The 14,590-nt window shown below is 40.7% G+C and overlaps 1 protein-coding gene across 4 annotated transcripts in view; it reads right to left on the bottom strand.

Moving 5' to 3' along the window:
• Nucleotides 1-14,590, bottom strand: part of CDKAL1 (CDK5 regulatory subunit associated protein 1 like 1) — a 647,296-nt gene that overhangs the window by 25,618 nt on the left and 607,088 nt on the right. For all 4 annotated transcript variants that reach the window (XM_041769778.1, XM_041769777.1, XM_041769775.1 and 1 more), the window contains 2 exons: nt 6,637-6,720; nt 3,547-3,711 (listed from right to left, as the gene is read on the bottom strand). In XM_041769778.1, the coding sequence (XP_041625712.1) occupies nt 3,547-3,711; nt 6,637-6,720 (249 nt within the window). The remainder of the gene's footprint in view (nt 1-3,546; nt 3,712-6,636; nt 6,721-14,590) is intronic.

The following is a 14,590-nucleotide window of genomic DNA, read 5'->3' on the forward strand; positions in this document are numbered from 1 at the left end:
GGAGGTGTGAAAATTTGGCATTATAACACTATTAAAAACTGTTTTTATAAATAGCAAACATTCTCACTTGAGAATCATTTTCTTAGAAGAGTGGTTTTCAAACTTCAGCATGCATCAGTATTACCCAGAAAACTTATTAAGAAAACCGGTTACTGCATCTTGCTCTCAGTGTTTCTGAATCATGTCCAGTTTGAATCCCAAGAATTTGCCTTTTTAACAAGTTCCTAGATTTGTTAACTTGGAGACTGGAGACTACATTTGAGAATTATTATCTGAGAACATATATGAAAATCTGTGTCCCTTGCTTCCTCCTAAGAACAAAGCCCCCTGATACTTTCCATATAAAAGCTCATAATCTCCCCCTTTCTTTGATTTATATTTATCCCTTTGAACTCATGATGTCTTCTACTGTTTATTACATAACCGTTTTCTGAAATTAATTATCCTTAAAATGACACTTACTCAGAAATGTTCCCTATTAGCTTACAGGTGGCATTTTGTACCCTTTTCCCCTAAAAACAGACTAATTTTGGCTCTTTCCTCTTGCTCCCTTCTTCCAATCCTCTATTCCTCCAACCAAACTGAAAAGAAGACAGGAATAACCATAAAAAGATGTTACTATGTGCTGTTTTCACTAGCATATAATTTCGTAGAATATAGTAGCCTTCTGGCTTTATTATTGCTTTTCTTTTCCATCATGTTGTGGGCATTTACCTATTATTATCTGAAAATAACAAGGCCTGATGTCTATTAATATTTATAGAATTCAAAGTCCTGCTACAGGGTAGGCATTCAATCCATTTTTGTCAAAATATTTCAATCACAGGATCTCAGAGACAACTGATGTTTGGGGAACCTAAGTGATATACACAAGGTCACAAAGTCTGTTACTGCAAATGCCAGAATGCTATAATCTGGATCTCATGATGCCCACCCAGCCTGTTGTACCACTTACCAGTTTTATCAGAATATGTCAACAGGGCCTAAAGTGAGACAAGATAACTCTAAAGTAGCATAGGGCTAAATACCTACAGAATAATCACAAAATTCTCAATGAGGGTAATGAATGCATTTATCATGGACAATAATTTTTTAACACCATATTTTGCTTTACATGCTCTGAACTTTTCAGATTTCTTTACAAAGTGTAGAGGGGAGGTCAATATTCTAGAAAAAAAACTAAGGAAAAGCCTACAAAATGCAGAAACACATTCCGATGGAACTGGTCCTCTAGCCCTGAACAAATTATCATAATACAGAAATCCACACCCTAGGCTTACTCCCGTACAGCGCATACTGCATGATGATGGCTAAAACAATTAACACAGCCACAACTGTTGGTACCAGGTCATCTTCAGGGTCTGCTTCTTCTAGATACAACTAGATTTAAGGGAAAGGAGAAACAACCACTTGGTAGCTGTTCACTATGTTCTAGGAACTACCAAACAGGCTCCTTTCAATTATCCTAGGAGATAGACATTATTATTTCCATGATAATTAAGAGTAAGTTAAGCTCTGGAGTTGCATGATTAGGGTAAACGGACAACTCCAGATGCAAACTCAGGTCTGTCTGCCCCCAGGTCACGCTTCTAGTATCTGAGACAGGATTACCTCTACCATCTACTTCTCCATTCTATAAAGATGGAAGCTGTTCTCTTCCTGTTTAATTTATTTTGGCTTCTATCATCAGCAAAAAGATTTTTAACCGCAGGATAAATTCATTGAAGAAGATTTTTCGACCCTGAGTGCAGCATATCTTTAAAAGCTGACAAGTAATGAAGTGTAAAGCTAGGCTCATTAACAATAGGAAGTCACAAACGGTGATGGAAGACTTGTCTGATTTTTCCTTTGATGCAAATATCTGAATTGATGACCCTAACCCTTTGGCATCATGAGTGTAGTAAGACTCCTCCTAGAAACCCAGGAGGGCCAGAACACAAGTGACCCTTTCGTCATCTTACCTAGGATCTGGGACAGCCCAATGTGGAGGAAGGCTGGTGGCACAAGAGATGACAACACGTTTTCTAGGCTGAAGGAGGGAGGAATGGAGAGGGAAGAGGCTGCCCCCCGGAATTTAAATGGGGCTGCCCTTGTAGCAACAGTATTATTAAGGAATCAACAGAAGGGTATCGTTTCCCTTTGCTTATGGTAATGTTTCAAAATGTTATCCTTCTCCAATAGACCTACATGGAAGAAATTCAATCTGTGAAATAATAATTTGCACACTACTGCCATTTGCTCTGAAATCCTCTTCACTGCAGCAACTTAAAGCCAATCTTGTAATACATACTCTGTAGAAAAAGAAACAGCAACAACAAAAAGCCAACTTCCTTTAAAAATCTCTAAAGTATCCGCTAACACATCAAAAGTCAAATCTCAAGCAACAGAATTTAAATTCTGAATTCTATTGTTCCTTCCTGGTCATTCATCCCAAACCTCAAGTTTTTTTTTTTTTTTTTTTTAACGACAGCAAAACATTAATGATTATGCTTCTCAAGTATTAGGGTTCACTCCTGGTGGAGCAGGACGGCACACAGTTGGCAGGGTTTTGACAAAGGCTATCGGTCAGATGGCCATGCGCACAGATTCTTCACATGCACCTGTCGGGCTCGTGAGGGGTGTCACTCATGTTTGGACACCAGAGTCCATCACCACAGTAAGTGAGAACATAGATAACAGGACCCTCTTTGTCACTCTGCTCAAAGTTTAATTAACATGCCCCTGCAATTTATTTTGAGCAGAAAGATAATACATATATTTAAACAATTGTGGAACTGTGCGGCAAGATAAATATCGCTTCTCTTTTTTCCGTATGTGAAGTCATTGCTGCATACTTTTTTTTTTTTTTTTTGGAGTGCTTAACAATTGTGTTGGAGAAAGGCCATCAAATGATGCTTAGAAATGTGATACACATTTTCATTTCACACTCCATCAGCTTTTACAACTGTAGCTCAATGAAATGTAAGAGAGAGGTTGGCAAACAGCCATATTTACACCAAGGTATAAAAGAAGGGTCAGGTTACTTTTTTAGAGGGAGAAAAAAAAATTGTTTAATTTTCACTCCACATGACTAAAGCAGAATATTCAATGAACGCCCTAGAGAAAGGCACCCAACCGCCCACACTGCCACGCTGTAGTAGTGCATGTTTAACTGTAGGTTTTACTATATTATAAGCAGCTTTGTAAAGCAAGGGAATCTTCCTTTCCTTACCGCCCCCCTTCCCTTGGGATCTACTGACACAGAAACATACGAGATCAGATGATGTTCAGTGTTCAATCTTACACCTGAAAATAATGCCTTTTGCCCTCTGCTTCTAGCATTGAAGCAGGGACACCTTATTCCCTCTACAGGCAGAGAAGCAAACCTAAGGCATCAGCAAAAATGCATCTTTCTAATTCAGATTGCAATCTGTCAGAAGGGATTAAAGCCTCATGCATACATAAAAAGGGAACTATAAATGATAACAGAAGCACGGTCTGGAATCACTGTGCTTCCACAGCTGCTGTTTTAGCAGAAGGGTAGAGAGAAAAGCATCTTTTACTCACCTCTGTTAAACCTGAGACTTCTCCCTTTGCTAATGGTTTGCTGATGGATGGCGTGTATACTTTGGCGTCTGATACTGGCTGCCCTTTCATAAAATGTTTGCCGGATTCGTAAATGTCCACTTCGATCATTTTCCCCATGAATGTGGGGTTCTTTGGCACTAAAACCTTTAAAAGACATTTTCAAAAGGCTTAATTTAAGAAAAATAATAAACTTTCAATTTTAGAACACAGTTTTAGATTTATAGAATTACTGCAAAGAAAGCAGAGGCTTCCTGGATACCTCGTGCCCAGTTTCCCTAGTTATGAATATCCTACACGAGTATGATATGTTTGTCACAATTCATGAACCAATATGGAGCTATTTCTATTCACTAAAGTCCATCCTTTATTCAGATTTCTCCAGTTGTCCCTTAGTATCTTTTCTTCTGTTCTGAGATCCAACCCTCAGCCAGCTCTACCTTCCAGCTGCTCAAGGATCTGGAGATCCTGTAGGCTGGGAAGGCATTTCTAGGAGGAGCTACGGGCCTGGAGACAATGCTCTTTGATGGCGGGACGCCTGCTGTCCAGAGGCATGTGGCAGGCAGACCCGGGGAAGCCCCCAGCCATCAGCCAGTCACTTCTGGACAGGCCTTTGATATTCTGCTCTCGGCTGTCCCAGGCAATGAAGAAAACTGAGACAACTCTGATGAAAGCCTTATAGTTTTAATACCTGCCAAGTCAGCTGTCAGAAGAACAAGGCCTGCTGGTTCGTGTGTATGTGAGCACTTGTATGTGGGAGCGTGGGCATGTGACTCGGAGGGGGCAGGGGAAGAACATTTAAAAGCGACCCTTTAGTCTCCCAAATTTGTTGTTTTGTAGCTAAATGACTCCTTTGCTCTGTCATGAAATGCATATGTTTGGTTTGTTGCCTCTACCTACACTTAGGATCAGCTGCTCTGAAGGCTGCTTTGGTGAGTTCACAGGAAACTGTCAGCAGCCTCTCACCACTGGAGATTTCTGGTAAAAGTACCTGTTTACATCGAGCAAATGCCTCCCTCCTTCAGAGGTGGCTTGGCACTTAGTGTGTCTCCCCCACGCTTCTGTTTTCCTGCTGCAGCTACTCGCCAGTCTTCAAGTCAAGATCCAAAATAAATAGACTAATTCTAATCCAGTAATACTTTGATACCTAGATGAAATCTTCACTTTTGGAACTCATCTTATTTAGAAAAATCATGCCTCTGAAATCCTTGATATGCTTAGTTGTACAGACAAACACGTCAGGGGAGCTAGAGTTCCACAGCCAATTTCTCTGGGAGGCAGAAATGGATCTTGGTCTTTCTGGGTTTGATTTTTTTTTTTTTTTTTTTAATGGCCACTGCGTACACTGCCTCATCAAAGCATAGGAAAAAGGTCACCTGAGTAGTGAATTACTCCCAGCAAAGAGCTTTAGTATCAGAATATGAAAGCCCCTTTAAATCGTTTTGTTTGTTTGTTTTTTTGTTTTTTTAATAAAACAAGAAAATCTCTAGAAATCTCTAGAGTAAACTATCTCTGGGAGATGTGGTCCCATTCTGGGGAAATATAGCTCTGCTGCCTTGATCTGAATGAAGGGCTCAGTGTTTTTCCCCCCTCCAGTTTTAATAACTGGAAAAAGCCGGACTGCTTTAAATTGGAGGAAACAGCTAATGAGGCATGCCATCGCCTTTAAAATGCAGGGGAAAAAAGCTCCCTGCTGAGGCAAGAACCCAGATGGCAGAGAAACAGAGGGGGAAGAGGCCACGAAATTCAATCAGGTTCCTCCCCAGGGCTGAGCAGGTTGGCCTGAAGAGGTTGGTTCTCTGGGGACAAATAATGAAATGGAGAATGGGTTAGAGATGTGGCTCTGGCAGGGAGTGCTGGGGAAGCCTTCCTCAACAGTAGTACTCTGCGGGTATGGAATAGGGTGCATTTAGTTTGAGCCTTCAACACTGCCCCCCCATGTTTCCCCAGGCTCCAGGGCCCAGGCTGGGACCATTCCCTGTGCAGTGGAGAGGGAGATCTCTGCAACTACTTCCCCAAGGGCAGTGGGCGTTGGCTTCCCCCCCAAGGGCAGTGGGCTTCTCTCACTTGCCCACCCAGCCCTGAAGAGGCTTTTCCGGCTCTAATTTCAGCCCTAGCTCACAGAAAAAAAAAATTCACTTCTCATCTGATGAGAAAGAAACAAAAAAGTAGGAAAACACATTCGATATTTAGGATAAGTTCATCAGGTCCAGTAATGATCAGGATATCCCTATGCCCCTAGGGGAGTCTCCCATTGAGGAAGGCAGATGCCATTGCTTCCTGGGCCTTTTTGGGGCCACTGCCCTTGAAGGAGGCAATGAGTTTTCTTTCATCACTTCTGAACTGCTCGCTGACCTGGGGAAGTGGGATCCCAGGCGCTGCAAGAAAGCCTGGCAGGCCAGGTTCCACGGGCAGGGCATGGCTGTGAATGAGAGGGGTCCCTAGGCGCGGCCCCCCAGTAAGGCTCTCAAAGGGAAGCTGTTTTGCCCCGTACTTGTCTCCAGGGTTGGTCATATGATTTGAGTTGAATCCACAGAACTGACTCTTTTCCCTTGGCCTCCAACATTCTTATCAGGGTGGAAGTTAAGGAAAAAAAAAAAAAAAACACCTAAAACTAAACAAAACTAAAAAAAAATAATAATAATAATTTAAAAAAGCAAGCAACTGCCCGACCACCTGAGTGAGTGCAGGGAGGAGAGGAAATCCCTGCCCTTCCACACTGATGTCTCAGACATCCTTCCTGTGCCCTGCACAGGCCTCTCCCCTCCCCTCTGCCAGCCGGTGGGAATTCCTTCTGGCAGCGGTAACTACCTGTTCCCGATGCCCAAAGCCTAAGGCTGGTCCCAGCAAAGATTCATGAGGAGGAAGACACGTTTACTCCTCTGTGTGGGGTGTTTGGTAGACTAAGCCATGAAGCGGAGCCCCTGGTGGCCTAGCTGGCTTGATGCTCTGCAACAGCCTTGATGCAACAAGACTCTACAACCTCCCTAAAGTTTCTTTTGCTTAAAGTGATCTACCTCACCGCCTTTCCTCACTTTGGGGAAAGCTTAAGAAGGTCAAAGTGTATCTCACCTGCTCATAGAATCGATTGTGTGCCACATAAAACTTGGAATCGAAAGATTCTTCTGTCACTAACACTTGTTGCCTTTCGCCAATCTGTGAAGAATAAAAGGAAAGATAAGGGCAAACACCGGAGAATCCAAACCAAAAATGCCAGCCCAAAGAGTCGTGGGTCAGTAAGCAGTGTCCTCTTGGATTCAAAGTAGACTCTCAATTGCAAGTTACTTAATAGCTAATGTAAGAACTACGAATTCATATTTCCCCAAGAGACATTATTATCTATGTGCTAATATAAAATGAGCATAGCCTGAAATCTTATTTTCTTACACAACTATGAAACAAAACTTATCTTCCTCCTTCAACATAAGATAATTAAAGCTTCGAAGACATATAAAAATCTTCTAAGTATCACTTGGTTTCTTGAAGCAACGTTGCAAAACAAGCCAGAACAAGCTGCTTCTAATCCAAATTCATGAAAATATTTTGGCAATAGGAAAGAGTAGTAATAAACATTAATTTGAGTTATGAGGGATGTAACGCTAAAGAAAGTGCCTCAAAAACTAGTCATTAAGTCCTTGCATCTAAACACTTCATGTATTGCATATAACTCTGAAATTATGGATTAATTCCTACAGCTATTTATTTATTATATACATTGCCTCTCTCATATACAACTGTCTCCTCTTTCTTGCAGCCATGACCCCGTCCTTCATTATTTTATTTTTTATTTTTTTAGAAAGACAGCAGAGATACAGAACTGTTAATTCTCTACAGGATCGATCTACATTTATGTTCTAAGAGTGCAACTTTAATAACCAAGAAGTTAAATCAACCAAAACATTGCTTAAAGAAATATGACTACTTGAAAAAATTCCACCATTTCCAAGTTTGGTCCACTGTGAAATGCAACATTTAAAGTATCAATTACTTCTTTTTTATTTTTTTAAACAAGGTTGTCGAAATGTGTGATGTAGTAGCAACTAGCTGTACTGAATGGTTGTGCCTAGAATTATTTTTGCCTTTGCTACTTGATAAATACAACTCTGTATTAAAGCATGCTGATAAGAAGATTTCAAAGAAGCAGTCCCTATTCTCATATATAGACTTGTCACCATGTTCAGGCAGTTAGCATTTAGGAAACGTAAACACAGCTGTGCCAAACAGACCACCTAACAATTAAAAATAAAACAAAACGCTAAACTCCCCTCTCCATCATACAATGCCAATACCTAAACACACCATCATTTACTATCTTTCTTACTATCTCCTTCAAAACGTGGTCCCCTTAGCCGAAGGTCATAAGGTCTCCAGGACGATAGTTACCAACAGCTTCCTTCACTCCCTCCAAACTAATGACCCTTCCTGCAACAGGAGTCCCTTTTAACAATCAAGCAGCAACTAAGGAAAGTCTCCCCAATTTCTACTTTGAATGGGAACGGCTTTGTTTATTTAAAAAGACTGATGAATACTGGTTTTCACTGAAGTATATTCTTCTGGAGGAAAACTGAGCATGTTTGTACACATTTCACAGTGTGAGTTGCTTATAACTTAGGATAAGTGTCTGTCGATGGTTCTTAAGGAAATCTGCAATTATACTTCATCTCACATTAAGTTTTCGGGAAATTAACCTAGCAACAATATGAGATTGTAAAGCTGCTTCTTTGCTCTTGTGAGAACGAAAGCGGACGGCTGTAGACATCACTGTTGGGCTGTTCTAGTTTACCTGGAGGTAAGAGCCGTGATTGTAAGATATACACAGAGTCTGAAGGACCTGTGTTATGTTTGTACAGTAGCGGGCAGGGCTTTGATCAACCAGCAGAAGAATATTTGTAGGTGAGTATTTAACCATTTGCTGCCAGGATACAAGAAAATGGCTGTGTGCAGTGATTTATGGTGGTAAACATCTCTCCAGTTGTCCCTTCAGTCCCCTCAGCTAAGGATTCTGCATCACTGGTGAGGCTCTTAAAGTTCCTCTGAAGACACTAAGCAAGAATGCGCATAAGAAAGCTAGGACTTTGATCAAGAGCTGCCCCAATCTATCCCAACCCCCTTAAAAAAACAACAAAAATAATAACTGCTCCCCTCAATGTTTTATTTTTTTTTAAGAATGAAGTTGCCATGAAGTGGATATCAAACCTTTAAGAGAATCAACTATTTCCGGTAACTAAAAACACCAGTGATGATAAGGAAGGTTGGGGGGCAGGGGCAGTTCAGGTGGAACTCTGAAGAGGCAACTTTGCCTTGGTGACAGCAAGGGACCTTGTGGGCCAAGGGTTTGTGCATAGGCCTCAAATCTTTTTCTAAATGAGCCACCTTGCCCCATATTTTGCAACTGTTCTCTCCTCAACCCCACAGGATAGATAACCCAGCAGTTAATGACCCACATACAAGAAAAAAGGTTTAGCGTAATCATCCTGATTCGCCTAAGAATGTCTCTGCTAACCAGCAAGGATGTGCCAGTCTGAGAGGAAAAGCAGGCTATCTGGAGAAAAAGGGTAAAGCTACAGATATCCATCCTTAGGCCAGTAGGACAACAACCACAGCTGAGCTATCTATTGTGCTAAAGGCGAGGAGAATCCACTAGTAGGGATGAGTTTGTCTTCCCAGTGGAGAATGATGGAGAGTATGCTACGTCTCATCTGATCTGCAGTATCTATATTCATCTGACATTCTGATATTCTTCTCTGGTTGCCTTACCATCACTGACAGGAGTGCAAGGTTATATCCCTGGCTTTAGACAGCCCTTTGCAGAAGAAGTTAACACAAAGATGACTTGGGTAGTTTTTGTTTGTTTGTTCTTTAAAGATTTTATTTATTTATTTATTAATGAGAGACACACACAGAGAGAGGCAGAGACACAGGCAGAGGGAGAAGCAGGCTCCATGCAGGGAGCCTGATGTGGGACTTGATCCTGGGTCTCCAGGATCACGCCCTGGGCCAAAGGCAGGAGCTTAACTGCTGAGCCACCCAGGGATCCCCTGACTTGGGTAGTTTAAGCAACCAACAAACTCCTAAGAATATGTAAGAGGCTGAAAATGAAGTTTTTCATGAAGATTGTGACTAGTAGCACAAATTAAGATGCTAGTGGAACTGCAAACCTAGAGAATGGTCTGGAGGCAGCATCAGGATAGCTGGAACATTCAAGGAGAGGAGAGAAGGGGTCACTTGGAGGGAAGAGGGATGGTCAGAAACCGGGTGCCAGAGTTCTAGCAGAACCTAGGAAAGAGGAGTCTCAAACAAGGAGGATTATTTAAACATACCAGCTGCCCCATGTTTGAAGCAGATGCTAGGGGGCAGGACATGGGTCTGAGTAGATTATTTTTAAGATAAAAGAGATGTGACTACTTTTTGGTCCTTCACATTCCTTGCCACAGAAAGAAGAGGTCAGTGAAAGTGGCCAGACGTGGGAAAGGGAGAGGTGGGCGGAAGAGGAAATGGGTTATAATATTTAAAGGACCTCATTATTCATTCATGAGAGACAGAGAGAGAAAGAGAGACAGAGACATAGGCAGAGGGAGAAACAGGCTCCTTGCAGGAGCCTGATTGGGACTCGATCCCAGGACCCCAGAATCACAACCTGAGCCGAAGGCAGACTCTCAACCACTGAGCCATGCAGGTGCCCCCAGGAGACTATATGCTTAAAGCCTTCTGCAAATTACAACAGTTACTGTCTTGCTGCATTTAGAGGAGTGTGATCTCTAATATCCACCACAGAAATATTTACAAAGTCTCCCAAAAGCTGTCCTGTGACCTGAACCTAAAGAAGTCTGTCAAAAATCTTCTCAACAAAGCCCTCGTTTCATAATCCTAAGAAAGACAACTTCTTTCTGATTTGTTTTACAGGGATATAATTTACAGTTGGTTAATGAAAATGCTTATTTAACTTTTTCAATGTTTTTGGGTTTAGGAACTTGGGATGGGAAGTTAAGAATTATTGTGGGAGGGGCACCTGGGTGGCTCAGTGGTTGAGCATCTGCCTTTGGATCAGGTCATGATCCTGTGGTCCTGGGATCGAATCCTATTCGGGTGCCTGCAGAGAGCCTGTTTCTCCTTCAGCCGGTGTCTCTGCCTATGTCTCTGTGTCTACCATGAATAAATAAATAAAACCTTAAAAATAAAAAAGAAAAAGAATTGCTGTGGGAAATTCAGTTTCCTTTTACGAAGTCTGACCCTTGGGACATTTATCAGGATTTCTGCAAGCGGCGGTCAGTCCTGGTACCTGCACTAATGAATTAGGCCTATTTTGTCATTTCTTCCTCAAATGTCCATGGAGAAAGCTGTTTTTCTTAGAGTATGCACAATTTCAGTTAGTCCATTTTAACCTAGCTTTAAAAATATGTTTTATGAAGGGCCTCTGGCTGGTTTGGTCAGAAGAGCAAGATGACTCTTTATCTCAGGGTAGTAAGTTCGAGCCCCACACCGGGTGTAGAGATGACTTAGATAAATAAAACTTAAAAAAAAAAAAAGATGTCTTGGGCAGCCCCGGTGGCCCAGCGGTTTGGCGCCAACTTCAGCCCAGGGTGTGATCCTGGAGACCTGGGATCGAGTCCCACGTCGGGCTCCCTGCATGGAGCCTGCTTCTCCCTCTGCCTATGTCTCTGCCTCAATCTCTCTCTCTCTGTATCTCTCATGAATGAATAAATAAAATCTTTAAAAAAAAAAAAGATGTCTTAAGAAAAATGAATTATAAAGACAGTCTTGTGAAACCATTCTTCCATTTCACAGAATGCATCACCAAATTGAGGTGAGGTGTAGAAAAAAAGGACTCATGAGATCCTGCATTACTGGTGACCTCACTGTGGATAAGAAAGAATGCGCAGGCCTTGTTGGAAAGGTAAGAGAAAGGGTCTTATGGTTAGTTATTTGTTTATCCATAAAGGCTGGAAATGAAGGCAGTAGTCCCGTAAAGAGACCAGGAAGTAAGAAGGAGAAGGGAGTTTGGCAATCTCAGATTTCGCAGAAAGGAAACTGAGGTCCAGCAAGATTGCTGGGTGGTAACTTGCTCAGTGGCAGGGGCAGAAGGAAGAGGAGAAGGTCTTGGAACCCATTCTCACTACCTGGTGCCTCCTATTTAAGTGCTAGCTGGAGAAAACATAGAACATCATAGATCTCATTCTGCAGTGCATGACTTTTCCTTGAGTAGAGAAACATCTGTGACAAACAAGACGGAATGTTTTTAAATTCAAGTTTGGGGTAAAATTTTTCAGTGCATTACATAATCAGCTAGCTGTGTTATTTGTGTCACATCTATACTTAAAATTTCCCAAGTGCCCGAAGTTGTGAGAAACATCAGTTCTAACCAGATGGCCAGATAACACACATAAAACACACGATTGCATTAAAAAAGCAGTGGTTTCCAACATTTCCAACAGAATTTGGTTGCTGAATGAATGCTCATTCGAGTATACTCTATTTCTCCATTTGTCCTCAAAAAGTTTCTACGTGGCTGTGTAAGGATTAAACAAAGACATTAGAGTATGTGGGCTTTGACCTTAAACTCAGGAAGAAATGTTACTTGTATGAAGACTCCTTGCACTAGAAGAAGTAAAAGGCTTCTTTTAAACTCCTATATGTGACTTTAAATATCAACTTCACATAAAGTTTATATTTTCTTTATTAGGCACTTCTCACACCCAGCCACTTCTCACTTCTGTTTCACTTATACAAAGAGCCTGAGATAAGGCTTTGGAAAAAAAATTCTAATTCAAGCTCTACTGGAAGGTCAGGTGAGAAAGATCCCCGTATTTCAATAGAATTGTTCTACGTCCAAAAAACATTCACAAAGGACAGATATATATACTTGGGTACCAGTATAAGAGAAATATTTATTTCCTGTAACAGTTATAGGAAGGTAAAGAAATTATTTTGCTTCCCCTGAAGAGTTTCTAGAAATTAATTTTTCTGCCCAATTGCCTTAGGGTAAAAAGGGAGATTAAAACACATATATCAAATGCTCTTGTAATTATTTACATCACATTCCTAATAAACTTGAGTATTATCTTAGTTTACTCTACAAAATATTCTGACATGCAGTTTCTGCAGCTAAGTTGTTGAGGTATTCTTTTTATTATTATTGTTTTTCATTGTTTTCTTGGTTTTTGTAGATAATAAAAAACAATTTTTCTACCTGACTGGTTTCTGAATGCATGACTCTGGGAAATGTCAAATGTCTTTCTTTAGCTCCAGTCAAATTAGTTTTTTTTTTTTTCCCTAAGCTGCCTGGAACATGTTAAACACAAGGCTGTGACCTTAAACTCTGAAATAATATTTCTAGTGTCTGTGCAAAAGCCTGCCCTCACATACACCTTTAGACTAATTACTGCAGTGTAATGTTGCCAGTGAACCACTGTAATTACACTTGGAGAAAAGTATGGTCTTGTTCTTTCCTAGCTAATGAAAATGATAACCTTTCCGTTTTGATTCATCATTCACAACAGGCAGAGCATGCGATGCTGGGTCTCCAGGGTATAGGGTAATTTTCCTGACTGTTTATGCACACTTCTGTTTTCTGGCCCTGCAGAAGCTGGAATGAAAGAACCAGGCATACTAATGCTAAAAACAGTCAACAGTAATAATAGCAATAACATTAAAATTTAATATCATCCTTACTCAACAATTCCATTCTATAATGAAAGGGCCATGACACAGGAATGTGTGTCAAAAACCATGATGCCACAGAAAACAAGTAATGAGACTCAAAGTCCATCGTATTCGAAATGCTTGCCATCAGTTGTTGCTGGTCTACTTAAAAGATTCTTGGGGGATGTTGGATGGTTTATTCTCAAAGGGGCTGACTCATATCTGACTCTTAGACAATGAGTAAAAAGACATTTGATGACACTTTTTTAAAAGCAGTATCTTCTGGGTGAAAAGACATATATTCTTTAGGTCTACTTACTAACAGGAATAAATATATTCAAGAGGGAAAGAATGTTCCTTTGGGGTGAAATATCCATACCTTCACATATTGGACCTATGAATTGCCATGAGTGTCTTAGTGGCACTAATGTTCCTTCCTCACATCTCAGGAGAAAACACAAAGAAAACTGAAAAAAATTATATATATATATTTTTTTTGCCTTTTTGCCTTTTTGCAAAAGCAGTGATGTGATATACAAAGACCAGATCCAAGGTCTCTCTGGAACCAAATCAGACTATGACATTTCTTCTAACAACAGCCCTGTGTCCTGTCTTCTTCAATTGCTGGCTGGTTTTCTTCCAGTCATGTGCCTACTCCAGCAAGAGAAAAGGGAGAGAAGAGGGAGTCTCTTCACACTTAGAGGTAAAATTTCATTCTTGAGAATAGAGCTGTTTGCATCTGTTGGTGTAGAGCCAACAGTAATAGTATGGTAACTGTGCTTTATTGAACTGGTTAAAATAATTCTCAATGGCAAAGAGTTACATGAGAAATGCCAATCTGATCCCTGTTCAGCATTAGAAATGTATATACCTCGGTGCTTGCTGAACTGCCAATTCAAAAAAACAGCCAAGTTTTGACCACCTGCCTGTTCCTTTTTAGTATTCTAGAACATTTTAAGGCATTACCTACAATGCTTCTGTGGATTTTTTTTTAAAACTGTGTTAAGAACACATATTCTCTTAACAAATCAAAACAAGTTGCCCTTTCTTATCACGGAACTGGCACAAAGTATGTTTGATCTTTTTTCCCCACATCAGGTAAAAAGCTTGACTATGCCCAGGCACTGTTAGGAAAGGGCTCAACATTTAACACTATGTCAAATCCTGAGGCCAGATGTTGCCAGTAATATCTATCCATGAGATCTTATTAATGGGATGACTAAATGGTACGAACACCATATGTGGAACCCTTTTTTATTAAAAGTTTGATTCTAAATTGAACAATTATCTCCATGCACTTCCACTTTCCTGATCTTTTCACATTGGTCTCTACCAATCAATACTCAACAAGTCTGGGCCACTCTTCTTTGATGGGCTTCTCTTAAAG

Source organism: Vulpes lagopus, chromosome 10 (assembly GCF_018345385.1).
Source record: "Vulpes lagopus strain Blue_001 chromosome 10, ASM1834538v1, whole genome shotgun sequence".
Taxonomy (NCBI): domain Eukaryota; kingdom Metazoa; phylum Chordata; class Mammalia; order Carnivora; family Canidae; genus Vulpes; species Vulpes lagopus.